The sequence below is a fragment of the Eufriesea mexicana genome, unplaced genomic scaffold, assembly GCF_001483705.2.
Source record: "Eufriesea mexicana isolate 0111107269 unplaced genomic scaffold, ASM148370v2 scaffold107, whole genome shotgun sequence".
Taxonomy (NCBI): domain Eukaryota; kingdom Metazoa; phylum Arthropoda; class Insecta; order Hymenoptera; family Apidae; genus Eufriesea; species Eufriesea mexicana.
In genome coordinates, this window is record NW_016908335.1 from 2,150,668 (window position 1) to 2,177,622 (window position 26,955).

Below are 26,955 nucleotides of genomic sequence, written 5' to 3' on the forward strand. Positions count from 1 at the left end.
CGTGTATCGCGTATATATTTATTCCTTCGGCTCGCGTGCAACGCGGTGCCTTCCTCCTCTCGAACGTGCGTTACCGCGTTTCTTCTGCGGTATTTTCAACCGGCGGGTATTTTTCCGCGTGCACGGTAACGCGTCGTGGCGTCATAAAGATTCGCCGAGGTCGACACCGAGCTAATCGAAATGAAATCGCGTCCGCTCGAAACGGCGCCCGCTCCCCTCGGCCGCCATCTTGGTCCCTCTCTCCGTTTGCTCCACGCTCTGGTCTCGCTGATACCAGCCTCGATAACGCGTTTCTGTCCAACAATGGCTGCCGTCGTTTCCTCAAAAAGGCAAAGAAAAACCAAACTCGTCGAGATTTCGAGTATTTACGAAACGAAACGTCGCGATCGGACTGAGAAAGAGTTAGGTTAGGTGCAACGTCCGATAGGTGAATCTCGATGAACCTCTATTTTAGAGGGACGCAGAACGTTCCATCGGTGGAGGCGATCGATGCTTCTCTATTTTCGGGGTAAATAGAACGTTCTTCGACGGTTCGGGCCAATCGATGGTCTGCGATTCGTCGCGACTTAAAGAGGCGCGACGTGGAGAATATACAAAGTTGGTGAAAAGGAAAAGGCTAAGTTTCACCGGTTCGAGATCGATCTGCGCCGAATGGGAAAGATAAAAGAATAAGGGTTAGCCGACAAAGGGACGGATGGTTGGGTCGGACCTGGTGTTTGGGGACACGGAGGGATTTCAGCACGGCTGCAGTAAGATGCACCGTATACGCGAAGAAAGAGGTTTTACCTGGAATGGAGGGGAAATGGAGAGTTACGGTGATGAGGGATTAACGCGTTCGTAGGTAGCCCTAACGAAGAAAGACTCGGGTCTGTCGAGCAGTAGGCGATGGCACCGTTCGCGGGTCCGCTTTCATTCGAGGCGCAAGCACGATTTCCTCGACTGGTTAGCCCCGTTAAGTTAGAGGGGTTTCGGTATTCCCTGGCGATTTTTCGCCTCGCGCACGCCTCGTCCTCACTCGCGATTCTTTTCTCGGTGAACGGTCCAGGGCCGCTCGAGAGGTAAACCTTCGAGCAAAACGACTTTCAGAGCCCGCAGTAATGTACTTTCACATTTGCAAGACCGAGGCATTGAATCGTGTTGGAAACTCGTTTCGCATTGCGCGACGGAGAAGCGATAGGAGGCGGACAGAGACGGAGGGAGAAGCCGCCTGCAACGGGAATGATTTTTCGCAACGACGCCGCGAGGCTTCTCACGAAAATGCTAGAGCTGCCCGGCTCGTTTCGAGTGGAACGGTAACTCGCCGTTGACGTTTCGCGGACGTCACGACCGCTCGGCGTGTCCGCGCGAGCCGAGCAAGTACGATCGAGTCGCTGATATTCAGGTGAACCGATAGACGGGGATCGTTCGATCGAGAACCCTCTCGAGATGTTGGCCGAGTATTTTCGCTCGCGCTCGTATACGTTCCTGGCTGAACTTTAGAGACCGCGGGCGAACTCGGGGCTTCGCGGTACTCTGATATTTAGAGAGCGATCTGTATTCACGTTCCCGCGCAGGACAGCAAGTGCAGTGACCCAGTGACACGTGGAAAATCTCGACGGTGGCGTGCGTGCACGGCGTGGATCAGGCTGGGTTGCATCGGAAATTCGCGAGGTGACTTTGCGCGGTCTAATATCGACGATGACAGTCGCCGTCGTGGCGCGTAGCTTAGCTTTTTGGCAAAGAAAAAAAGCCTCGTGACTTGGTCACAGCGACAGTTTCAAGGTACCTCGATTCCTACGCAAATAGCGACGAGATTAATTTTCGTCCTACCTAACAACCGACTCCAATTTCTTTACCGCGCCATCCCGTCGCGCGACTTTCCAATCCGCTCCGCGAGTCGCGATCGGAATCCTCGCGACCGTCCATTTTCTCCTCGATCGTGTCACATACCCGTCGTGCCTTGCGCGGAGAAAGACGGTGGGGAACCGTCGAAAATGGCGTAACGCAACCCCTACCGAATGATTTTCACCGTGGTCGCTGGCCGACCGAGGAAACCCTGCACTACCGATGGAATGGAAGTTTCCTCGAAAAGCGCATGGTCGTAGTGCATATCCTCGGGACTCGGCCGAGAAAGGAGAATAACGGACCGAACGCTATTTATTGCGTTTTCAGGTCAGACAGGAGCGCGTGAATTTTCGTACGAAAAACGGGTGCCCGCAGGCTCCCGAGTCTCTCTTTCTCTTTGTCCATTTTCGAAGGCACTTGCCGTGAAACCGTTGAGGGATTTTTAAAGTAGGGTGCAGAAGCGTGCTGGTAGGAGTGGGGCGCGGTACGATGTGGCGAAGTGGGATCGAGGGAGGGGCATACCGTCGTACGGTCTGGCTCTCTTTATTGCACCCTCCTCTGGGTCGGTGCCGTGGACCCAATTCGCTCCGAGACTTCGGCGACGCAGCGCCTCTAGCGTAGTATAGCACGAAGGTATTGCAGACGCGTTGGATTTTCACGTTCCGATTGGAAAATTCACAGCCCGCCCGAGAACCGCTGTCTTTTAATGGTCAGTAACGTCACGCGTCGCCAGGTACGCGATTAGAACAGGTCGGTCTCTAATGGGATCCGTGACGTTTCGCGATAGGATCAAGAGCGGGACGTCCGTTTCGTTTAGAAATTTTCTCACCACATGGAGAATTCACGATGAGACTCTGTCGTCCGGTTGATAATAATTATCGATCGAGCGTGTTCTTCGCACGGCTCGAGATCGCGGCTCGCGTTTCGTACTATGCGAGAAAAAGAACGGCTGTATCTTTAGACTGGCGGAGACTGACGCAGAAAGATCCGGTTTCACTTGGCTCGGACGCAAACGGATTATCTTCTAATCTAAAGGCCGAAATTTCTAACTACATACGTACGTTGTCGTCGCCTGCTCTCGCGCATGCGTGTTACGTCGAATCGTATCGACGTTCGTTGGTGTAAATCGATCGATCGATGAAACGTTTTGTATTCCTACCCGTTGCTAAAAAGTAAAGAGACCGTTTCGAGAAATGGGCGCAGCTCCCGGATATGAACGGATCGGTAATATGCAAGGCGGGGGGCTATTTTTGTAATTTACAAAAAGACCGCCGCCACGTTATTAATACTTCGTCACTCGAAGTAGTCATAAAGATATCAAGATCTCCGACGCACACTCGGTTCTTCGAGTTCGTGTCCTTCGATCGAATGCGCGCTAAATCGTTTCGACTGTACGTGCGGTAAAACGTTCATTTCAACGACTACAAAGTTCAAGTCCGATAAAGCGTCCTCGATGAAGTATTGTTCTATCCATCGAGGCGTTCTTCTTCGACATTTTCATGGAAAACGATTGTACGAACTTTAAGCAAAAACAGGGGACTTTCGACCTCTCTTTCGTTGCCGTTCGATTAGATTAACGATTAATCGCGTGGCACGAACGAATTCGGCTTGGTCGACGTCGACGGTGGGACGACCGTGAAAGTACTTAGATCGGTCGGAATTTTACTTGTTTCCGTTGTCTCACTAGGATGGTTACAAATCGCTGGTTCGACCACCGCGTATACCGTTGTCTTGTCTTTTTTCGTCAGAGACTGGCGTACCGTGGCGCACGGTAAAACGAGAAATCGATGGTGAAAACGATTGCACGAAACGTTTATTCCGACGTAGCATCGCGTTGCAAAATTAACGGCCAAACGCGTGGTAGAGCTCGTCGAACGTATCGCGCACGCGTTGCGTATTTCCCATTCGCGATAAAAATGCTTATAAACGAAAACAAAATTTCACAGACGGATCTTGCCATGTCGAAAGAGCATTAGCAATACGCGTCATTCGCCAACGTCATTGTCATTTTGTTCAAACGATGGAGCCAAGATCGACATCGGAGTAACGGAAAACAAGGCACTCTCTTAAAAATCGACGTCCGAGCCAATCGGTTCACGGTAAATTTCACGTCGGCTATTCGAATGAAAGGAACGAAAGGTGCATCCCTTTTGATCCAATAAAATTGCAACATTTTCACGTGGCAATGTGTCCATATGTCCTGCAGATTCATACGATAAAGAGGCCGCAATCGTTTCTTAAAACGACGGCGGTTGGAACGTGTATACGTCAGTGTGGCACATGAGTCATTCGAGAGGAAACGGGGACGGGGCGCTTGATGCGCCCACGATATCGTCGTCCCTGCGCGGAAAGTGAGCGTAAACCGCCGAGGCGTTCCGAAGATGGCCGAAGTCAGATCGTCGTGCGGCAGTCGAGCCCGAGCGATCCCCCGATCGCGGTCGTGCGTGTTGGAACGACAGGTACGGGCAGTCAGTAGTGGATTAGCGGCAACGGGAGCAGCAGCAGCGTCCACGGCGGCGGCGGTGGTGCAGCGCTAACAACGGAACGAAACGAAGAGGAGGTATGATCGCTCTAGTCGACGGAAGACATCGCTATACGGGTAAATAACGTCGTCGCGCTTACCCTATTCCGGCAACGACCGTCGAGTGAAACGAAGGTGCGCGCAAACGCTGGCTGCTCCACGGAATATGTATGTGACGGAGGTGGGCGAGGGCCGTGCGAAAAAGTGGCGAAAACTGTGAGAGAGGTGCAGTGCCTCCACGTCGGTGGCAGTGGCGGTGTTGGTAGTAGTGGTGCTGGTGGTGTGGTGGTCGTGGCGGTGGTGGTGGTGGCGGCGGTGTGGCGTTGCTGGTGCTACTTCGGTGTATATGCGCGCGTGTATTGGTGGGACACGCACTTCGGCGGGGCCGTGGTTCTCGCTCTCTCTCCTGTTACGTCTCGTTCCCTCTTTCTCTCAAACCCCTCTATCCACCGCGACTGTCCTCTTTGTCGCACTTACGGAGGCCATCGTACCGAAAGCGACCGAGCCAGGCCAGGCACTACGCAAGATGGCTGTGTGTCGCTAACGAGAGGCCGACAAACCAGACGGGGAAAAGACAACCCGGGGATAAACGGAACATGCTGCTACGTGATCGTCGGGCCCGTCCCTGAACAGAGAGACACTGGCCAAGAAGCGAGAGGTACGTTTCCTTTTTCTACGGGTTTAACTCTGCCGATGATCCACTTCGTTTTCCTTCCTTCGTTCTTTCTCTCCGTCACGCCGATCTCGTGTTTCCATCCCTCTCGCGAGCATCGGTGAAATGACCTTTTTCAAAAATTTTCCGAACGATTTTGCGATTGACAGGTTGCCGAAGATACAGTGACACGCGTGTCTTACTTTTTCTGCTCTCGTGCGGACGATTCGCATAGTCTATCGTTTCGCGTACTCCGATATTCGACGAACATACGTTCTATACTCGGAAAAGGTAAACAAGTTAAAGTTTTCCCCTCGTGAACGTCGATCAATCGCCGTGTGGTCATTTTATGAATCCTTTTCGTCAAAGTTACTCATTCGACCGTGGGATTGTACGTTCAATTTGTCCACGTTAGCGGCGTGACAGTTCAAATTTTTTTCCGCTCCAAATTTCGTACGACGTCGACACGACAGCCATCTAGAGAATCGCAAGACGAGAAACCGAATCAGAAACATCTGTTGCCGAAAACTCGAAACGGCGAACATAACCTCAAAACGTCGGTTCGCGTGCGTTTTTAAGAAAAAGATACGTGATCGTTCCCCGTTGTCCGTGACTTGGTCAGTTTGTCATTTTATTGTCGAATTCTCCGATCAGCGTGTGTGCTGCGTGTGCGTTTACGCTCGATAAATAACTTTTGTCGCAAACGTTTTGTCGCAAACTTCACCAATCGTAACGATTCTTTCGAGCGTGAATCCCGAAAGTATGTTGCGTACTGGAACGCAATTTTGCGAAATATATACATCGTATCTCAAAGTTGGACGAAATGCCAGCGCGAATGAAATCCTGCCGACGGAGTGGAAAAGTTCCTGCGTTACAAGACCCGACGTTGAACGAACATCTGTTGGCTGAGTAGCTACGTGCACATAGGCTAGAACTTACGTCGCAGCAACGTTTACTGGATCGCGATTCCTGCGTGTCACCGAGTTGCACGTCGACCGCGTATGCATAGATACACGATGCTTCGTTATGAACGAAATTCAAGCGCTTTTCGTTGCTTCGTCGATCGTTTAACACGCGCATAAGCTCATTGCGGAAATTTTCCATCCACGCGGTACATCGTTGTTCGCTTCGTGCTACGTCCTGACGTATACCTGATCATTTACCGACGCACGACTATCCTCGTTCTTTCACGTTAAAAACTACTGTCACGGACACGAACCGCATATTTTTTTTTTTTTTTATCTTCGTTTCACCGAATACGTTCTCGTGTCGATACTAGGAATATTTTGAACGACGATAACGAAACTTTACCGCGAAATAGTCATTGCTCGAACGGAAATTCAAATCGCTGTACCGACGGATCGAAACCTACTCACCGTTCCATGTTCCAAAATTAATCTTTCGAAAAGTGATTCGCGGAATATCTTTTTCGGAACGAAACGATGGGAAAAAGCAATTTTGGAGTGGAAAAAAATAATCGTCGAATCGAATCGTTTTGCCGCGTAACTGCGACTCAAAATCCAATTAGTTTCATCCGTATCCCTTATCGTGTGCCTCGAGCTCTGCGCGTTCATCCGCAAATCGATCGGTGCTCTATATTTTCGCGTTTGATTATCGTTTTCTAATTATCGGCCGGCGTCTGGCAGTCCGTGAGACAAACGGAGTAATCGGAAGTGACAGGTCGGTCGCTCGAACGGCATTTTTTTATACTTCGTTTCTACTAGATTTTCTCCAACGTGGCCTTCCGGATGGCCTTTCGGTCGGAGAACCTTGCCCCTCTCGGCTCTCCGACACGTGCGGGCGCGTTTCAGAAGGACATTGCCGCATTTTACGATTGCTATTTCTCTTCGCTGTGCGTGCGCGTACCAACGTGTACGCCTCCCATTTATTTTTTTCGCCACGTTTCATCTTTAATCTCAGGATAGGGGAATGACAAGGCACCGGTTTTTACGACGGTGTGTGTGTATAGCCCGAAGGGTGAGGCGCCTACGTAAGCTACGCCTAACGATCGTTATCGTTTCTAAAGACACCGCGGTATGGTGAAATATCGGAGAAATTGTGCGGTAATGAGGAACGAAGTTTGATCGAAGGTGCTTGTGTTTCGTGATTTCAAGGCGATCGCAAGCGACTCGGCGGAGTAAACCGAATATCGATCGATACCTTAGACGAGTGTAACTCGCTATAGCACCCTGGGACATTTGTTGATCTTTAGGTGACCTTACATGAGGAAAGTCGCTCGATATCGCGCGATGCTAGTGGATGGATGAAGTCATCCCTATAATTTTCAATTTCGTTTTTTGTACGTAAATAAATTGACAAATTCGTCCTTCTCGTGCAAGTACTCCGGATTTGCATAACGGAGTAATTCTTAGGCGCAATATTCGTGCTCCAAACATATTCAAAGTTTAACCGTTTTCGTTTTCGCGGCAGGTCTCCGAGGCAAAGAGTGAGGAAAGTTTCGTATCCACGTAGTTGGTATTCCACGAAGAAATTTCGTTCTTCGACGAAATTAAACGGGGTCTGTTCGCTCGTACGAGTTCCATCGTTCGACGGAACTTTCCGCGCGCCATAACCTTCCGTTTAAGGACTAAGCTGCGTCTCTAATATCCCCGCGACTTGGTGAAAGTTCCGCCATGCTTTCCTCACTACCGCGGGGGCGCCAGCGTCGCCGCTCAGTCCCTAGATCTCGTTATCGTATCGCGTAAACGACGATTCCACTCGAAATCATTACCGACATGCTTCCGATACGATTTGGTTAAGCGTACGTTCCTGCAAACGCAAATAGAATCCGACACACGAGACCCATCAAACGCCGGTTACGCTGTTTGATCGATAGAAACACCGTGGAATCTTATTACGCTGTTTCTTCGAACGAATCGGATACAGAAGATCCAATGATCCCCGGCGTATGTACCTCGTGTTCTTCCGCGTGCTACGATGATTTGTCCATTTTCTTAACTTAATATCCGAGTAGGATTAAGAGGAATTTACATTTCGCGTTTCCCTCTATATTTTTCGAATACTATTACGTTCATCCGTGTGTCACGTGGGGAAATTAATGTTTAACTTGAAATAGATTTCCACACCGAATTTCCCCACCATATTGTTCATATCTTCGTGTTCCTCCGCGTGTTACGAGGATTTCTTCGTTATTTTGAATATTTCCACGATCTTCCGCGTGTTGCTATAAGAAATTGTTCGTTTTTCAGCATAAGTGTTCTCGTGTTTCTTCTTGTGTCACGTCGAAAAATTATTTATTTTCTTAGCCCAAGATTCAGATGGAATTCAGGAAGAATTAGTATTTCGTGCTTCCCGCTGTACTTTGAATATTCTTACGTTCATCCGCGTGTCACGTGGGGAAATTAATGACTTAAAATCGGATTAGATTTCTACGACGAGTTTTCCTACGATATTGTGGATATCCTCGAGTTCTTCCACGCGTTGCACGAAGAAATTATTCATTTTTTCATGCGATAAAATTGGAGCAGAATTTACAAGGAATTTCTAGTCCGAGTTTTTCTATAGCGTTTCAATATCTTTATATTTCCTCACGCGTTACGACGGAAAATTATCGGTGCCTGTAGCTTAAAGTCGAAGTCTAGAATTCACAGAAATTAGTTTAAATTTCCGCGCTATATTTCCAATATTTTTCCGTTCTTTCGTGCGCTGTATTGGAAAATTATTCATTTTCTAACCTGAAATTGTCGCAGAATTTCCAAGATTTTCGAGGTTTTTCAATATATAGCTTATCATTTTCTTATTTTCTCAAATTATCGTCTATAAAAGTAGTCACGAGAACTCTTTATTTTTCCTGCATCGTGTCGAGGAAATTTTCCTTTCTCAGGCATAACATTTGTGCAGAATTCTCGAGATTCCTTCATTTCGAGTTTCCCAACTATCAAGTATCTTCTTGTTTTCCCGCGTATCACGTGAAGAAATGATTCATTTCTTTAGCATAGCATTACAGCTACCGTCTTATGGCACGCGCATAAACATCATATACATAAACACTGGTTATTAAAGCGTCGTGATAAAAAGAACCAAGTACATATAACTACGTTTCTTCGCCAATGGAACTTCAAAACCTATTTTGAGTAGTGACTAAAATAAGAAGCCTGAAACCAATCGCGTTGATTGGTTTAATTACTTCGGTAAGTCCGGCGTTATCGGAGCAAAATTCGCAAACAACTTCCATTTCTCCGTTATACTTCCAACATCTTCGCGTCCTCCATATCTGTTAGCTTAAAATCGAATCAGAACTCGCGAGATCCTCTTTGCACTCCAAATACTTGCTCAATGATCTTCTCAGTAACTCTCCATAATTCACGTGTACTCGGAAATAAACTGCTATAGATTGACAGAAACCGATTTAAATAAATTTCGCGTGCTAATTATTTCAGTGATACGTTCGAAAAATGAATAATCTCGAAATTTCTAGAAATAGATCTACGTAGAATCGATATCACGATCGTCGGAGGTATTCAAAGGGTGAAAGACCCTCGAGTAAGCGGCTGGGGGTCCCAGCATCGTGACAGAGGCGGGGTGAGTGCTGGAATAATTAGCGAAGGACCGATATAGAAATTGATAAATATATGATAGAAATTGATAAATATATGATCCATAAGCAAGGATGATCTCGATGGACTTAGAACGATTTGGGAACTGGCATTGCCAAGAGAAAATTCGAAGTCGATGGAGCTGTGTGGCCTTCGGTGTGACGCAGAGCGAGGAATGTCGTGGGCAAACAGCGGCTCGATTTATACCCGTAAACATCGTTGGATTGGTATCGCGAAGGCAAGCTCGTTTTGCGGGAGGGAGATGAGCCTAAAAGGGTGTAAACGCGGTACAGAGCCGCGTGTAATTGGAAAATTCCGTCGTGGAGGAAACGTTATCTTTTCCATGTGGCTAGTGAGTAGCGAGGAAAGCGTGGAATTTTACAGGGGCCCGGGAGGGGGCGGGGGTACCACGTATTTATTGCCTGCTAATCTTAACAATCGAACAGCCAAGCTTCTAGGATTCCACGAAAAGCGCACGAGAAGGCCTCTTACGTAATTCTGAGCAACGACTTGTTCCCCTTGCTCTGTCGTTTATTCACCTGACTCGCTGAATTCGCGTGGAAATTATAATTAGACCCGGTACCGGGATATTAAGTATCTTAGATGGTTGTTTTGCAGCAGGAGCGTTTAGAAAACGCGAGGAATTCGCGCGGAAATTATAATTAGACCTGGTATCGCGAGATTAGGTATCCTTGATGATCTTGCTTGTGGATTAGAACCTCTAAAAGAACAGAAAAATTTCGCGTCGAGTAATTGGGCCTAGTACCGTTTTGATGATCCCATCTTCGAGTTGGAACCATTAAAAAAGATCTGAGAATTCAGGTGGAAATTATAATTAGGTCTAGCTAGGTCTATCGCGAGATTAGGTATCCTTGATGATCTTGCTTGTGAATTGGAACCTCTAAAAGAATAGAAAAATTTCGTATAGAGTAAATGGGCCGAGTACCGTGTTGATGTACCCATCTTTGAGGTGGAACCTTTAAAAAAGCTCTGAGAATTTAGGTGGAAATTATAATTAGGTCTAGCTAGGTCTATCGCGAGATTAGGTATCGTTGATGATCTTGCTTGTAAATTGGAACCTCTAAAAGAACAGAAAAATTTCGCGTCGAGTAACTGGGCCTAGTACCGTGTTGATGTACCCATCTTTGAGGTGGAACCTTTAAAAAAGCTCTGAGAATTCGCGCGGAAATTATAATTAGGTCTAGTATCGCGAGATTAGGTATCGTTGATGATCTTGCTTGTGGATTGGAACCTCTAAATGAACAGAAAAATTTCGTGTCGAGTAACTGGGCCTAGTACCGTGTTGATGTACCCATCTTTGAGGTGGAACCTTTAAAAAAGCTCTGAGAATTAGCGCGGAAATTATGATTAGATTTAGTATCGCGAGATTAGGTATCGTTAATGATCTTGCCTTCGAATTGGAACCTGTAGAAAGGCCCAAAATTTCGTGGCTAATAATTAGGCCTAGCTTCACGTTGATGATCCCATTTTCAAGTTGGAATCCTTGAAAAAGCGTCTAGAATTAGCGCAGAAATTATAATTAGATTTAGTATTGTGGTACTAGGTATCGTTGATGATCTGGCCTGCGAATTGGACCCCTCTAGAAGGGCCCAAAATTTCACGACGATTAATTAGGCCCAATACCACATTAAGAATCTTATGATTATATTGAATTCTTTAAAATAGTGTTTATAATTCGCATGAAAATTATAATTGGTCTTAATATCGCGGTGATAAGAACCATTGATGATTTTGCGTTCGAATTGGGACCTCTAGAAAGGCAGAGAATTGCGTGGCGAATAATTAGGCCTGGTACCGTGACATTAAGTATCGTTGGTGATCTTGCGTCCGAGCTAGAATTTCTAGAAAGGCATAGGAAATTCGCGTTGAAAATATAATTAGGTCTACTACCGTGATCTTAACTATCGTTGATGGCTCTATGCTTGAGTCAGAGCCTTTAAAACAGCGTGAAAAATTCGCGCAGAAATTGCAGAAATTAATAATTGGCCACAGTTTCGCGACATCAAGAAGACTCATCCTTTTTATCTTTTTCTCTAATACGGTCTATGAATTAAATATATTCCTGTCTTTGATATTTAAATACCGCGAAAATGACTAAATTATCATTGATTTTATATCCACTAAATTGCATCACTTCGTTCCAGAAGATCTATAACTCTCTTCACGAACCTATTCGCGAATGATATACGAAATATATATCAAACTCGTAATTAAGAAAGACGTAACTGGCGATGAAGCAGATTTTTAATATATTGGCGTTACACTGACGCGAATCTCCTCGCCGAACTGAACGAAGGAAGCAAGTACAACTGTATTCGATTTTTATTCGGCACTCCTATTCACATCAGCGGTTTGCGAAACCAGCCACGGTAATTGCGTAAGTTTTAACATCCACGATGCTTAAGCAATAACGATTAACGTAACATTAATCTTCTAAACGTATATATAACACCAGCAGCCTTTAATCTCCGGTCCAACAAGCTCGGCATCCACGCGAGTGTCTGCAGGCAGGGTGTCGGAGGCGAGAGATTAAAATGCAAGGGAAATCGGCAATTATTCCACACTTCCGTTGCGAACTGCTCTCGCAGAAGAAGGATAACGAGTTGCGAAACGCTGCCGAGGACGAAGTTGCGAAAGTAGCAGCAGACCCGGCTGTGCCTCTTCTTCGCGAACAGATCGGAAACGTGGCACGAACGGCCCTCGCCGAGTTGGAAATCGTTCTTGAACCTTGCTTTAATAATAATTGCGGCAATTCTCGGCGAAGCGACTCGTATTCGATCCACGAACCCCGTGTACCCACGGTTCATCCGCCGACGCGACCTCAGGATCACCATGCTGCACCGATCGTTAGCACCGGCGCGAAAACTCGCCGGTAGAAAATGGAGTCTAACGCACGATCATCCAATTTGTCGGCAAACTTTTGTGCCCGCGATTGCGGGTTATAAATACATCACCTAACAGCGGACGTTTATGGTCGCGATACTAGACGGTTAATTTACAATGGACCAACAACAGCCTCTTTCCCGCAGAAGGAGCAGCGTGTACTTCTTAATCGCGAGTTTCAACTTTGTACGATCTGGATATCCAGAGAGTGTCTATGGAACTGGGATGTCGCTGGTTGGAAACAAGTCCGAGGATATCAGGATAGGTGCACCTTCTTCGACATAATCGCGAGGACATGTCTGAGGAAGTTTCGTTATTGGCAGAGAATAGGATCCTATTGTAGGGTTGCTTTAACGTAATCGCGAAGATAGGTCTCGCGACGTTTCGCTATTGCTTCGGACACGAAGTTGGGAAAATGTGATCTAATTGGTTACGAAGTAATGGAGTGAGTTTGTTTCCTTTGGTACAATCGCGAAGACAAATTCTGCGGGTTTTCGGTAATGCTATAGGCATCCGCAGAGTCGGTAGGATGAGTCGTAGAGACCTAATGGGACCTAACTGGTCGGTTGCGTAATAGGTACACTTTCTTTGATGTAATCGTGAAAATAGGTCCTATGATTTCTCGTTGACAACTTGAAATGTCGCATCTACGAATTGGATACTTCATAAAGAAGCAGCAACAAAGTTGAAAAGATGTAGAAGGAGCGGAGTATGATTGGTCACAGCGTAATAAGTCCATCTTCCTCGATGTAATCGTGAAAATAGCTTCCACGAATTTTCTTTATCGACTGGGAAGTCACGTGAACCGAATAGAGTACTTCGCGAGAGACTATGTAGAGCCACGGTATAGACCTACTGTGCAGACTTGGAAAGATGACCTATGGAAGAAATGGGATCTGATTAGTCATAGTCTAATAGGTGTACCTGCTTTACGTAATCGTAAAGGTAGGTTGTAAGTGGTGTACAAAGTTCGTGTAGAGGCAGAATTAGGAAGGGAACCTTGGAAAGGAACAGAGTCTGAACAGCTACAGCGTAATAGACCTTCTTCCTTCGAGACTTTTGTAAAGACGGATGATCGAATTTTCGTTGTTAGTTAGAGATGGCAGATCTAGAAATAGATAGTATTTCATCGTGCAACAAAGGGAGCTTATCCTTCAGGACACGTCGGGACCAAGTGGGATAGATTGATGGAGCCTTGCCTTAGACACAGAGCCATTGTTAACTGTTTAACATAAGATAAAAAGAGAATCCGCGTAACTTATTCCATTACCACGTCAGAGTATGCCTCCAGGAGCCTGCGAGTATGGATTCGTGGAATCGGAATATCCTTTTTACCCCCGTGTGCCATCCAGCTTGCTAGACACGAGTCGATTAATCTTCTCGCACTCCCGAGGTGCGAGTGCTTGGCAAAAACTCTAGTTATCCGAGTTCTAGCCGCGTTATTTTCCTCTCGTTATCAATCGACCAGCTAGTCCAACACCGCAATTGATCGATGACGATACGTTTATTTCTATCTAAGGCGATAAAGCGGCGAAACGTCGAGCATGCAGCCAGCACATGTGTCTGCCAATCGTTTCCCTTGATTCGTCCTTAGCCCCTCGAACACGCGTGTCTCTGCGACTCTCGTTATACACGCGTCAGATGCGAAGAATTGTCCAATTGGTTACCATCGACTGGATCGATGTGGTTCGACGCGTTTCTAGCCTGCTCGCGTCATCCGACTCGCACTCTCGTTGACTCGGACGTCAACGTTGGCAGCGAACAATCGACAATTATCTCTTCGCTTTTGGAATTTGACCTGGTCAACCGTAATTTCTTCGTGATTCATCGACTCGCTGTTAGACGGTCGATGATGTATGTTCACCGACGCGAGTTTTCCGCGAAAGAGAGAGGAGAGAGTCGCTCGATGGGGGACGTCAGGGGTCAGCTCGGGCTACCTGTGCCTTTGACTTTCGGCTTTTCCCGTGTATCTAGCGATCGCTAGCTTGACTCACTGCCGCGTGTACTCGCGTAGGCGGGGTGCACGCGATTATACGCGGTCTGGTCGAGGCCAGCGTCGTGCATCGCGGCTTGGAACGCGCGTGCATCGCAAGCAAGCGCAAACGCGTCATAGCCGGGACTTTCGTTTCGTCCCTTCGCGCAACTTGTGCAGATAGACGGCAGAGAGGGTTAGAGAGGATAAGGAGAGACGTACAGAGTGACTCATCGTCAGTTGCCAGTCTATATCGCGATAGAGACAATAGCTGTCCACGTTTGGAGAGTCACGGTTCTGCCAGAGTCGACCGTTTCGCGGACCTCGGTGGTACGGAAACGCGCCAAGTACCGGGTACCCCTGAGCGAGTGTCTTCGTCGTTCACGTCTTGGCTTCGTGACGATTATACTCGAGCAGTTTCCAGTCGTTCCTAGTCGCGTGGTTAAGTCGAGAGATCCAACAAGAACAACCACGACGCGATGCAAAGATACACACCGAACGCGATCATCATTGGGGTGGCGCGAGTCTTTCGTCGTTGCTGAACCTCGTCTATTCGCAATGACCAAGCGACACGATAATGCATAAAGGTCGGCTGCCAGCACAGTAAGCCGAAACTCCTTCGATCCGCTATCTGCCGCGCTATTACGTAAAGTTGCTCCTTTTATTACCACGTACTCCGGATGGCATTGCGCTGGAAACGCTATCAGCCGACGACTGCGACGACGACGATGACGCCTATCCCACTTTTTCCCTCCTTTTTCCGCCCTTTTCCTCCCTTTTCGCCAGCCACGTCCGCCTGACGCAAGGTGTGCCGCCGAATCGACGCCACTGCGACCCAACCCAACCCAAAGCTAACCTAACACCAGCCAATGGGCTCTCTTCGCCTTCCCGCGAACCAACCGTTCCCAGCAATCTCCCACGACCCGTATCTCCAAAGGTTTTCCTCTTACCTGTTCCAGACCCCGCGAGACCGAACTTTCCTTCCACCCCTGCTGGACCAACCCTCGCGTTCGAACCGGTTCGCCAACGACCATGACTAGGCGGTTCGAACTCACGCTGCTCGACGTGCTCCTCGTACCTTAGGCCAGTCTCGCGATCACACGTGGACGAGGAGCTTCCGGCGACTCGTGACCCATCGGCTCCCGTATACCTCGTATCGTTATCTCCGGTGCACCAGTCGGATAGAACTCTCTCTCCAGCGGGTAGCGAGACGGCTAACATAAACCGTAACTGTACTTCGCGGTACCGTAGATCGTTCATAATACGGAGCAACACTATTTCTGACAAGCGCAGCACTATAATTAGAGCACGTCGTGCACGCGGATAAACGAGGATCGTGGAGGGAGAGAGAGAGAGAGAGAGAGAGAGAGAGAGAGAATAGAAGCTGGACGCGTGCTAGCGCGTGTCGGAGTCGCGGGGACGGAAACCGAGTCGAGCTATCGAAAGTTTCCGAAACATCCGTCACGCGTCGAACCCGCTAATCCGGATCCGCTCGCGGATCCTCAATTTCATCGCGTTCCCTATTCCTTCTATTATTTCTTCAATTTTCTCTTCGATTTTGCTTTCCTCTTTCTCGCAGTAACTCGACGGAGGAGTACGTGCACACACCTGATGTATGTATGTACGCAGTAAGGTCGATTCGCGCGCGCACTTGCGTCCGTTTCGCGATCGATAGGGGAGAAATATCGGCGAGGAGTATGTTATCGGGTGGTTAATTTCGTAAAACGCGGTTTATGGATGATCAGGATGAGTATCGCAGCGATTAATCGACCTCTTCCCCTGGGTAGCGGTACCCCGGGGCTTTTTCAAAATTGTAGATCCCTACCTGGACGAAACAGATGCGTTTTTCGCTTAGGGAAACGAATTGTAAAGAAGATGGTAGAGGCGCTAGCTCGACAGAGACCAACCCAATATGTTTGCCCTGTTGCAGCTACTCGGAGTGTCAACGCGCAGAAACCTGATATTCCGTAGATGCCTTTTGAGAGCCGCTGGCCCGAATCAGCGTGGAACCATACAAAGGCACATGTACGTGAAGGAGACACTAAAATATTCATAGTCGCCGTGGTCGGCTGTTGCGTACGTTTTTATATATCGCGCGTCGCCTGGTCGCAATGGCGAGCCGTGGGTTCCTCTCTCGGTTCGCCTAAATCAGAACGACGCGCGATGGGTCGGTCCCCTCTTTTCTCTGGCTCGATCCCCCGCTGCTAGCCACCACGCCTCGGCACACAGAATCCATCCACAGGGATATATACGAAATTTCTCTATCCTCTGTTTGCCATCGCTTCCTCTCGTTTATATCACTTTTCCTCCCTTTTCCTCCTCTTTCCCGCTTTTTTATCTCTCTTTTCTGCTTTTTTCCTCTGTTTTTCCTCTGTTTTTCCTCGTCTCTTTACTTCGCCTCTTACGCTTTTCCCTTGTTTACCACTGCTCACCGTCGAGCCGACCACGATAACGCTTCTTAGATAACTTAGAAACACACGGTCGCGTAGATGCCTACTGTGCTGCACCGCGGTTCTCGTGGATGGAAGCGGTGGCTTTTGCAGCAACGTCAGACTTCCGATCGGGAAACGTTCAAACGTCCTGTATACACACCGGTGTACACGCGGTAGAAGCCTCGCGTGGTGGATGGAGAACGATCGACTAACGAGCGTGTTTCCGTTTGTGATTGCAGGGAATGTGTGACATGTTCATCCAAACACAGCAGACGAGTAGCGTCAACGGCAGCAGCAGCAGCAGCAGCAGCAGCAGTAACAACACCGTTCACCACCACAGCAAGAAACGCAAGTTGGAGTACAACGTGAGTCAGCCGGTGATCCAACACGCATTGGTCCAATCGACCGGCGACTACCAATTAGACAATACCGGTCTGCAACAACGGTACTCCGTGAACGGTGCTAATACCGCATTTAGCTCGCTGCACAACAATAATGCGCTGCAGAAGAGTAGCCCGAACCAACAGACCCTGGTACGAGCCTCGACGATCAAGCTCTTAGACACGTACCAACGCTGTGGCCAGAAGGTTGGTGCCACTTCCTGCGATTTTCTCTTACCGATAACTCTCCTCTGACCCGCGCGATCGCGTCGAGGAAAGTCGACCTATCCCCCCCCTCTCTCTCTCTCTCTCTCTCTCCTCTCTCCAGCTCCGACGTTAACGCTTTCGACCATCGCGAGATGGACGCCAGAGATACGCTTGCCTGCGCCTAGATTAGAACTTCGTAATCGAGGATAATGTATTCGCGGTACTCTCGCGATCTCTCCTCCTCCCACTGCCTCCTTTCCTATCGATACGCTCGATGAGACGGCGCGCGTACCGCTCCAAACGACTATAAATAAGCGTTAACGGCGGGGCCTTCTCGCTGTGAAAAACAAGCCGAAGGAGAGTTTCTTCCATCCGTCCTCTGACGCGACAACGCGACGTGTCCAGATGGGGACCGGGGGAACGACCAGCTTTAACGCGCGTTAGTTACCAATGCCGACGTGAGAGGGAGTAGCCTCGGATTTATTTCGGCCGTTCGCCGCGCAGAGGCCCGTCGGCGCCTCACAATGCGTGTACTAGGGTCCGCCCGGACCGTTCCAGGTGTCTCTAGTCCCCCCCCGAGTCCCACCGCCTCCGGGCAACAGAGCTTTCCATGACTAGACGAACCTCGACGACCTCGTCGTCTCTGTGAATGCTTTCGTTTCGTCATTCGACGGCTAGTTTTCTTCGATAAGAGAACGCGTACTCGTCTGCTCGCGATACTTGCTCCCCCCGTTTATTTTTCCCGCCATCTTCGTTTCCGCAATCGACCACGATACCGCCTCGCTCTACGTTCGCGGACAAACGGTCATCATGTTCGCTTTTTTTTCCCCCAGCTCTGTTCGAAAATCCACTCTGTGATCGGCTTTCGCCACGACGACAGCGATTTCCAAATCGTTGGGCGAAAAATGAAGTCGGAGCCGAGAGCTAAGAGTCGCTAAGAGAGAAAACGTATGCGCGGAATGATAATCGCCAGCGTTCGACAGCCACGGATTAATATCGTCTAATACCTCTGATGGAGTAACTTTCACAAAGGTAGCCTCGTTTCATGCAGGCATGTAAAGAACGTCCGCGGTCCTTTGTCTTGGCGCATCCGCGGTATTAACCGGTTCGCGAGCCGATACCGCGGCATCCTCGTGTAATTAGGAAGCGAATTGATCGATTTTCGTTGGCCCGTTGATCGCGGAAGTACCTGGAGCGATGATGGATGAGCGATCGTTTTCTCGGCTAACTTTTCTGCGCGGCGTAGTTACCTATCGATTGCCTTCCAGGCTTTCATTTCATATTTCATGCCGGTCATCGTGATGTATTTCCGTTACTAGCGGACCGTTTCTTAATATCCACTAAATCTCAGTTTACGGAGTTTACAGTTGAAACGATGTAACCGTTATGCTTGTCTAAAATGTTACCCGAAACGTTGCTTTCCCGGTTTTCCCCCGCGGGGTCTTGCCGACCTCGCGTCCGTGTGCCATCGACTAATTTTCAGCAACACGCGCGCTTATGTGTGTGTATGTGTGCATACGTGTAACAAAGCCTTATCGATCGCATCGATCCCTACGGATCGTGTTTTTGGGTTTGTGCTGTCTCTCGACATTGTGGCATCGTCCAAGTCTCATTCCTCCGTGTGTTCGTCGGTATCGTCCCCACCCAATCAAAGATATCTCAGATTGTCTACGATCTTTTAACGTCCACAAATTTTTGTATAAGGTGTATTCCTCCTACAGAGAAAAACTTGGTCGAGGGAGGGTAATGGTGACGGTCTGGCAGTCCACTCCGCCAACGCGACGAACGCAGTGGGTAGTACTGTAGTGTCGCAGCACCATACTCAACAACAGCAGCAGCTGCAACAACAACAGCAGCAGCAGCAACAACAACACAAGCAGACAGGCATGACGGCACAAAGCAAGCAAGTGACCAACGCTGCCAATGGAGGCGGTGGCAGCAACCCCCAAGGAGACGGAGATTACCAGTTGGTACAGCACGAGGTTCTCTATTCTATGACTAATCAGTATGAAGTCCTCGAGTTTTTGGGCAGAGGTACTTTTGGACAGGTAAGGATCTCACCCAACGATCTATTCCCTTTTCCGATTTATTCTTATACCTGGCATTTCAAAGTAAACGTCGTTTCGTTCCTCCTTGCCAGGTCGTGAAATGCTGGAAAAAGGGAACCAATGAAATAGTAGCCATCAAAATTTTGAAGAACCATCCATCGTATGCGCGCCAAGGGCAGATTGAGGTGAGTTATGCGAATGCCGGGTCAGTCTGGTTCATCTGTTATTCCTGGACTATGAATGAATACGATTCTCATCCCGAATAGGTCTCCATCCTGTCTAGACTCAGTCAGGAAAACGCGGATGAGTTCAACTTTGTGCGCGCTTATGAGTGCTTTCAGCACAAATCCCATACCTGCTTGGTCTTTGAGATGCTAGAACAAAATCTGTATGATTTCTTGAAACAGAATAAATTTTCACCCCTGCCGCTCAAATACATTAGACCGATTCTCCAACAAGTACTCACAGCTCTTTTGAAACTCAAGGTAAGTTGCGTTTCTAGACACGTTGAAACAGTTGCTGCTTGCCGTTTATTGATGCGATGACTCTATGAATTTGTGCTTTCAGCAACTGGGGTTGATTCACGCCGATCTTAAGCCAGAAAACATTATGTTGGTGGATCCAGTACGCCAGCCTTATCGTGTGAAAGTTATTGATTTTGGGTCAGCCTCTCATGTGTCTAAAGCTGTCTGCAACACGTATTTGCAATCGCGATACTACCGTGCACCTGAAATTATACTTGGACTTGCATATTGCGAAGCAATAGATATGTGGTCGCTTGGCTGTGTGGTTGCTGAATTGTTTTTAGGATGGCCTCTATATCCTGGTAGCTCGGAATACGATCAGATTCGATACATAAGTCAAACGCAGGGCGTACCAACGGAACACATGTTAAACAATGCCAGCAAAACAACAAAATTCTTTTACAGAGACATGGACAGTGAGTACTTTACGAGATAATTTCGTTTGCGATATTCTCGGAGGAACAAGTGCACACGGTTCACGTAAAAATTAATTACAGGCACATATCCATTTTGGCGATTAAAAACACCGGAAGAGCATGAGGCTGAAACTGGTATCAAATCTAAGGAGGCAAGAAAGTATATTTTTAACTGTCTCGACGATATTGGTCAAGTTAATGTCCCGACTGATTTGGAAGGTGGTCAACTTTTGGCAGAAAAAGCAGATAGAAGAGAGTTCATTGACCTCTTGAAGAGGATGCTCACAATGGACCAGGTAGTAATATCTAATTCATGGTTTAACTTTTTAGGACCATTGAAATGCAACGATGCTAGTTTTTAGAATAAGGAAGTGTTATTCTTTATCCACTGCGTCTACTTGTGATTTCCAGGAGCGCCGCATAACACCCGGGGAGGCTCTGAACCATGCCTTTGTTACGCTGGCCCACTTAGTCGATTATGCACACTGTAACAATGTTAAGGCTTCCGTCCAAATGATGGAGGTTTGCCGACGAGCCGGTGATTTCACTGCAAGTCCAGCGCATCACCAAGCTCCTCCAGCACCTCAGGCACCTCCACCAACGTCATTGGTAGCTAATTTCGTGCCGACGACAAATGGTAGTGCCGTAACTTTCACCTTTAACAACCAATTAACTAATCAAGTACAGCGATTGGTCAGAGAACATCGGACTGCACAAACAGGATATGACAATCTGGTTCGTATATACATTTCCTTTTGCTTTCTTCTTTTCCGCGCTTCTTCGATGCAACATCCAATGTTACGTTAAACGAAAATTGGGTGTTTACTATTATGTCGGCAGCTTGTGCTTTTTGATACGAAATACCTTTGTACAGAATTCATTTTGTGTCACGGTATACTCTTTCTTTTAGTATCAAATATACAGTAACAGTAGTCGTCGTGCGACCCAGTACAGTAGCTCATCTAACGGATCGAATAGTGGACGAAATGGAGTGCACGACTTTCCGCATCAATTGGTGCCTAGTCTACTTTGTCATCCATCCAGCTATCAGACGATGCCAAGTCCTGCAAAACACGTAGTTGTTGCTCAAGTAAATGAGATAATGTTCTTCATTTTAATGCAGTGATCTTATATATTCTTGATCGTTAAATTAGGCTCCACACTTTGTACAGCCTCCACAAGCACAACAAGGACCACTACAGATACAACCATCGATTATATCACAGCAGGCTGTTGCTGCTGCAGCTGCAGCTGCACAGCAACAGTATGCAGCGGTGCCTGTATCTATGGTGGAAACTGGTCGTCAAATGTTGTTAACCGTAAGTGTTCTTGAAACGAACGATTCCCAAAATTCTCACAAACGACTAATTACAATTTCACCTTCTTCGATAGAATGCTGTACAAACATCTTGGCCTGGTGGAAGTCGTCAAATGGCTGCTATCGTACCATCCTGGCAGCAATTACCACCGCAGCACGCAGCCATACAACAGCCATTACTGAGCGATGCTGGAGATTGGGGAAGACCTCTTATTGTCGATAGTTCTGCTATTCTGCAGGTAAACGTCCATTACCTTCGTTAACGATTACCTTCGTAAATCGAACGACCGTGTGTTTAACTAATCTCCCTTGTTTTGGGGAAGGATCAGCGGCCAGTATTTCCTGTCACAGAAGTTTATAATACTAGTGCCCTTGTTGAGCATCCGCCTCAGAGTTGGGGCAAACGTAGTGTGACGAAACATCATCAACATCACGTGACGGTACCACAGCAGTCACAGCACAGGCATGAGCATAAGAAAGAAACGCAACAGCTAAGTCCGGTGAAAAAGAGGGTAAAAGAAAGTACACCACCGAGTAACATGAGACGGCATTCACCTTCGAACGGTCATTGGCAACAGCAACCCATGCAACAGCATCATCATAGCAGCAAACACAGCAGTAGTCACAACGTAGAACACCATCAAGTTACATCTGGTCGGCAGCAAACCATTACGATTCACGATACACCTTCACCTGCAGTCTCCGTTATCACGATTAGTGATAGCGAAGACGAAACACCGGGCAAATGGTGAGTCGATTTACGTATTTTCGTAGACGATTGGAAAGTAGTTAGAAATTTATTGTCTGCAATTACAAGATTAGAAGAGAACGGCCTTACATTTTTTCGTGGAATGTAACTAAAATGTTACAGCAAGCAGAATATTTAATTTATTGTTATCTTGCTTCGTTAAAAGTTGTTTGTAGCATTATGAATTTGAAAATATCATTATCCAGTGTCTGGTTTACAATTTTCTATTGTTCTGTAACATTTTTTTTTTTTTTTTTCTATTTGTCGAGATTTATCGGATAAGTTTCATCCGTAGACGTTTCCACCGTGAAACATATTTATTAGTAATTTATTAGAATAGAAAGTAGTGGAATCATGCATGAATATCATTGACAGCTGTGGAGATCGGCAATGCGGAGCCTGTCAAAATTTGGCAACTCGCCTGTCTGGCGATGGACGTCCAGTCCGCGAAGAAGTCATACGAAGGTATATGAATGTAACGTAGCAATCACACACACAATAGCATCGATTAATGGTTAATAATCGCTAAGAACATGGTATAACACGACGAACATCGTGATATCGAAGCTGTTAACGTATTTCGCATTATTGCATTTGCCAGTAAACATAGCAGGGTGAAAGATTACGTATAATATGGGCAATTTATAAATGCGATATCGTAGCTCTTGGAATGCCAATTGCCTCTGTTACGGACTGAAAACACTCTTGACTTACAGCTCTAGCGTTTAATGCCATTTTTTCATGCTCAGTGTAACAAATATTCAATTGTATGGGGATATCTGTTTTCGAACTGTTTCGCGTTCAACTTATCTCACGTACTTTTTACTTGCAGCACGCAGTCAACACCACGTGTGGTCCAACCGATGCAACAAACCCATTCGACTAGTCAGTCGCATACCAATGGACACGTAACAGCGCATAGTACATCTCAGAGAACGCAACGGAAAAATATTATCAGTTGTGTAACTGTCGGTGATAGCGATGGCGAAGCTAGTCCAGGTCGAGCGCATAATCATCTATACCAACACTTGCCACAACATCCTCAGCATCAACAAACTACGCAGCTAATTAAACACGAACCCCAACAGCAGCATCACGTCAGCAGGTAATCAGCCGGACAATCAAAGTTTATAATGCCGTATGAAACATTCGCGATGTGACGTCAATATGTTATCGATTGCAGTAGCAGCTCCGGATATTCGTCTCAGTCGCAAAAGAAACGTTTATTGGCGAAGGTACAATCCGAGTGCAATATGGTGAACGTTGTGACAAAACCGGAGCCCGGCGTTGAGTACCTTGCACCACATCCGTGTCACGCGCCAGCCTGTAAAGAGCCACCGACCTATCAGGTTAAATTTTCATTCGAATTTCATTTTTGTTTCCTACGTTTCTCGATTTTTCTTCTTCGTTTAGAACGTTATCCTACTCCTCCTCACACTGCTCGTCATTTCGTTCGTTTTCTTTCCCCTTTTTTCTTTCATAATACGTCCAAACGGCCAACCAAGAGTTTCCAAGCCATATCGAGGAACAATAACGACGATCTCGCACTGCATTCGTTGGACACCCCCTTCCCGTGTTTTAGTAATCTTTCTTTTGGAAATGTTTTTCTAGGATGATGCCTATGACATGCATGACTACTTCTTGCAGTATGTGACCACGAGTAACGCGCATCCCCACCTTCAAGAGCAGCACATTGTGTATACGACCGGCACGGACAAGCGGGTATCATGGCCTGGAAAGAGAGCTGAGTACAAACACGAGTACGTTCAACCACCGGCTGCTCATTCCAGAGATCATCAGAAATGGGCGGTAGCAAACACGGTACACCAGTATAGGTAAGCCTCGCGTCGCATGTCGCGTTTGAATTACACGATTATCGAGGCATGTAGTACAATTACACGCATAGATTTAGAAATATCTAGGAAACAGATAGAAGAAAGATAAATAAGACAGTTAAAAGAGATTTTGCACGTAGTTCGTCGATTGCATGTAGGTTATCTCTTTGAATGAGAAATGACCAAACCGATGACGGGCAGCTCGTGTATACGTTGTCGAGACGACAGACGGGCTGAGTATCATGGTCGGGCAAGTAAACAGCATGAATTTCTATGTTATTTCCGCAAAGTTAAAGACCGAGAGTAAAAGTGAATGTGAAAGGATCTCGGAAACGAATCGATCATTGATTCTCTGTCGGTTTGGTCTCTGTCCTCTTAGAGAGACTTCTTACAGTAAGTAAAGAACGCATGGGAATTGCATAACGAAGGGATGGATTTTGTTTTGGGTTTTGTAGGCAGAGCCAGGTGGTGGGTTCGGCAGCCCATCCGGGTCATACCCACAGTCATCATGGGCATCCGGCCCACCTCAGTCCTGGGGGCGGTGGCGGGGGCAGAAGTCCTGCAGGGGGGCCTGTAATAGGAAGTGCCCAGCACCTGGGACAGCCCCTGTACCAGGAGTACGCCCATGTGCGTTCAAGAGCCCATGCCGTGCCACCCCCGGTGTACGTTACCGCCGCGCCTACTCAGGCTCCCACTGCTATCCAGCAGCAACAAGTGCCCACCTATCAGGGATTCACACCCGGGTGGGTACCTAGACACCTAGTTGATGCATGCATGTGTGTACCATTTATTATATTTTCGTTCTAGTGATAGTTCATCGTATGTTGTTATATTTGTGATCGTATCGTAGTTATTATTATTGCAATATAGTGCGTTCCCGTGCAACTGTTTTACCTCGTTCACAATAGCATGTAACGTTGTAAAGATCGTGTGATGTATTTATGATATATATTCGATCGGTTTAATCGAATATTCTTTTCTTAAAAGATATATAACATTGTTTTTGTCTTTTATTTTTATCTTTCGTCTTTTTTGCTTTTTTTTTTTATTTTTTTGTTTTTTTTCTTCTTTTAAATATCAAAGTGTAAAGAAACTATATCATTACAATGATTGTACAGTATGTATTTTATACGCTCGAGTGTACATGTATCTTGTACAAAGTAGACCATTGATTGCCTGCTTAGATTAAATGCACAAAGAAGAAGAAACGTTACGTAAGCATAAACGAACGATGTATTTTATGTAAAGAGAGAAAAAAAGAAAAGAAAGAAAGAAAGAAAAAAAGAAAAAAGAAACCTGTCGATTATTCGATTCTTTTAATGTACGCTATATTTGTATATATATGCATATATATACATATATGTATATATATGTACGCATAATGTTATCTCCTTATAAAACCGTATGCGTGTGGAACGAAGAAATGATCTTTATAAAACAAATGTTTCATTTCCCTTTTTAGAGCATTACGGAGACTTTCTAACGTTCATTATCCCGTTTTTTACAGCTCGTCTCCATTAACGTTGTATGATTCTAGTCGAGCGTTGCCACCACCAGCTCATCACAGCTCGGCCAGACCGTTGCTGGCAAGTCATGCAGCGCATCCACTGCCTGCACATATGCAGCCAACAGCCGTTTACGGATTGGCCCCGCTTTCACCGGCCAAACATCAATATCAACCTTCTGGTTTGTGGTTCACCGAGTAAATTATTCCTCTGTCTGGTTTCAGAAGAAAAATAAAACGGCGTGCGAGCACTAGTTTCCGCCGCTTCCTTTTTTAATGAAATTTCACGAGGTCGAGAGATACCGATCGCAGCAGAAAGCAAAACGAAAGAGAAACGAAATTGAACGAAAGGAAAAAGAGAACCACCACCCATCATCCTCGTCGTCGCATTCATTCCTCGCGAACGTGTTTTTTTACTAGCAACGAAGGGGATCTGTCGCGATACTGTTATCAACTATTAAAAACACAGAGTAAAACACTAGGCTTATATCGTCACGAAGAGAAAGAGAAAAAGAAAAAGAAAGTAAAAGAATTTCATGACTGAAAAGACTCGACGGAGTCCCGAGACAAGGTATCGAAGTCGTTCTTCAACTTAAACTTTTTGACAATCCGTCCTTAAACAGCGATTGCCCCCTTCGAACTGCCTGAGTGTGCTATTACGATAAAGGAAAAGGGATATCAATGTTCTGCAAGATTCCGGTTGGGAAACAGGGAAAGTAAACGATATGGGTCCGAGGTTTCGATAGACTGATCGCGCGTTTGCGTCGCGTCCTAATGCTTTCATTAGCGTACTTGTCACACGCCCATCGTGAAACGTGTTGTCTTTTTCCTTTTGTTTGGTAGAGTGGAGATCATATTTGGAACGCAAAAGCGAACGAAAAGTAGCGAACGAGAAATAAGAGTATAGAGAACGAACACAGAGGAAGCCTTTCGATGCCTCTCGTTGCGCAATCGTTTCCTCAGTGAACCATCGCTTTGATGATTTGTATTTGTATTATTTTTCCAAATATCATTTGGTGATACGATCGATGTACAATTTTGTCCGACTTAGACGGCGCATATGTTATATACGTGGCAGTATATATGTTATATACTTGACGTGTTTTTTTTGTTT

General features: G+C 46.7%; 2 protein-coding genes across 17 annotated transcripts; one reads left to right on the forward strand and one right to left on the reverse strand.

Annotated features, from left to right (window-relative positions):
• Positions 1–3,999: 3,999 nt before the first annotated feature.
• On the reverse strand, positions 4,000–4,831 carry LOC108555292 (uncharacterized). Its single transcript, XM_017910866.1, has 4 exons — positions 4,823–4,831; positions 4,447–4,677; positions 4,092–4,357; positions 4,000–4,024 (listed from the first exon to the last, which is right to left on the reverse strand). The coding sequence occupies exons 1-4, from the start codon at positions 4,829–4,831 to the stop codon at positions 4,000–4,002; spliced, it is 531 nt and encodes a 176-aa protein (XP_017766355.1).
• Positions 4,261–26,955, forward strand: Hipk (Homeodomain interacting protein kinase). 16 transcript variants are annotated; one of them, XM_017910938.1, is made up of 20 exons: positions 4,354–4,423; positions 4,843–5,003; positions 16,360–16,454; positions 17,101–17,448; positions 19,170–19,496; positions 19,589–19,681; positions 19,763–19,981; positions 20,064–20,436; positions 20,518–20,735; positions 20,848–21,171; positions 21,347–21,526; positions 21,591–21,755; positions 21,829–21,993; positions 22,078–22,502; positions 22,878–22,967; positions 23,335–23,607; positions 23,686–23,851; positions 24,114–24,337; positions 24,793–25,113; positions 25,845–26,955. In XM_017910938.1, exons 3-20 carry the CDS (start codon positions 16,401–16,403, stop codon positions 26,041–26,043), a joined length of 4,164 nt encoding a protein of 1,387 aa, XP_017766427.1. In that variant the 5' UTR covers positions 4,354–4,423; positions 4,843–5,003; positions 16,360–16,400; the 3' UTR covers positions 26,044–26,955. The 16 variants fall into 16 exon arrangements, with proteins under 16 accessions (XP_017766435.1, XP_017766438.1, XP_017766430.1 ...); XM_017910946.1 differs by having other exon boundaries at positions 4,261–5,003; positions 24,150–24,337; XM_017910941.1 differs by having other exon boundaries at positions 4,262–5,003; positions 21,347–21,511.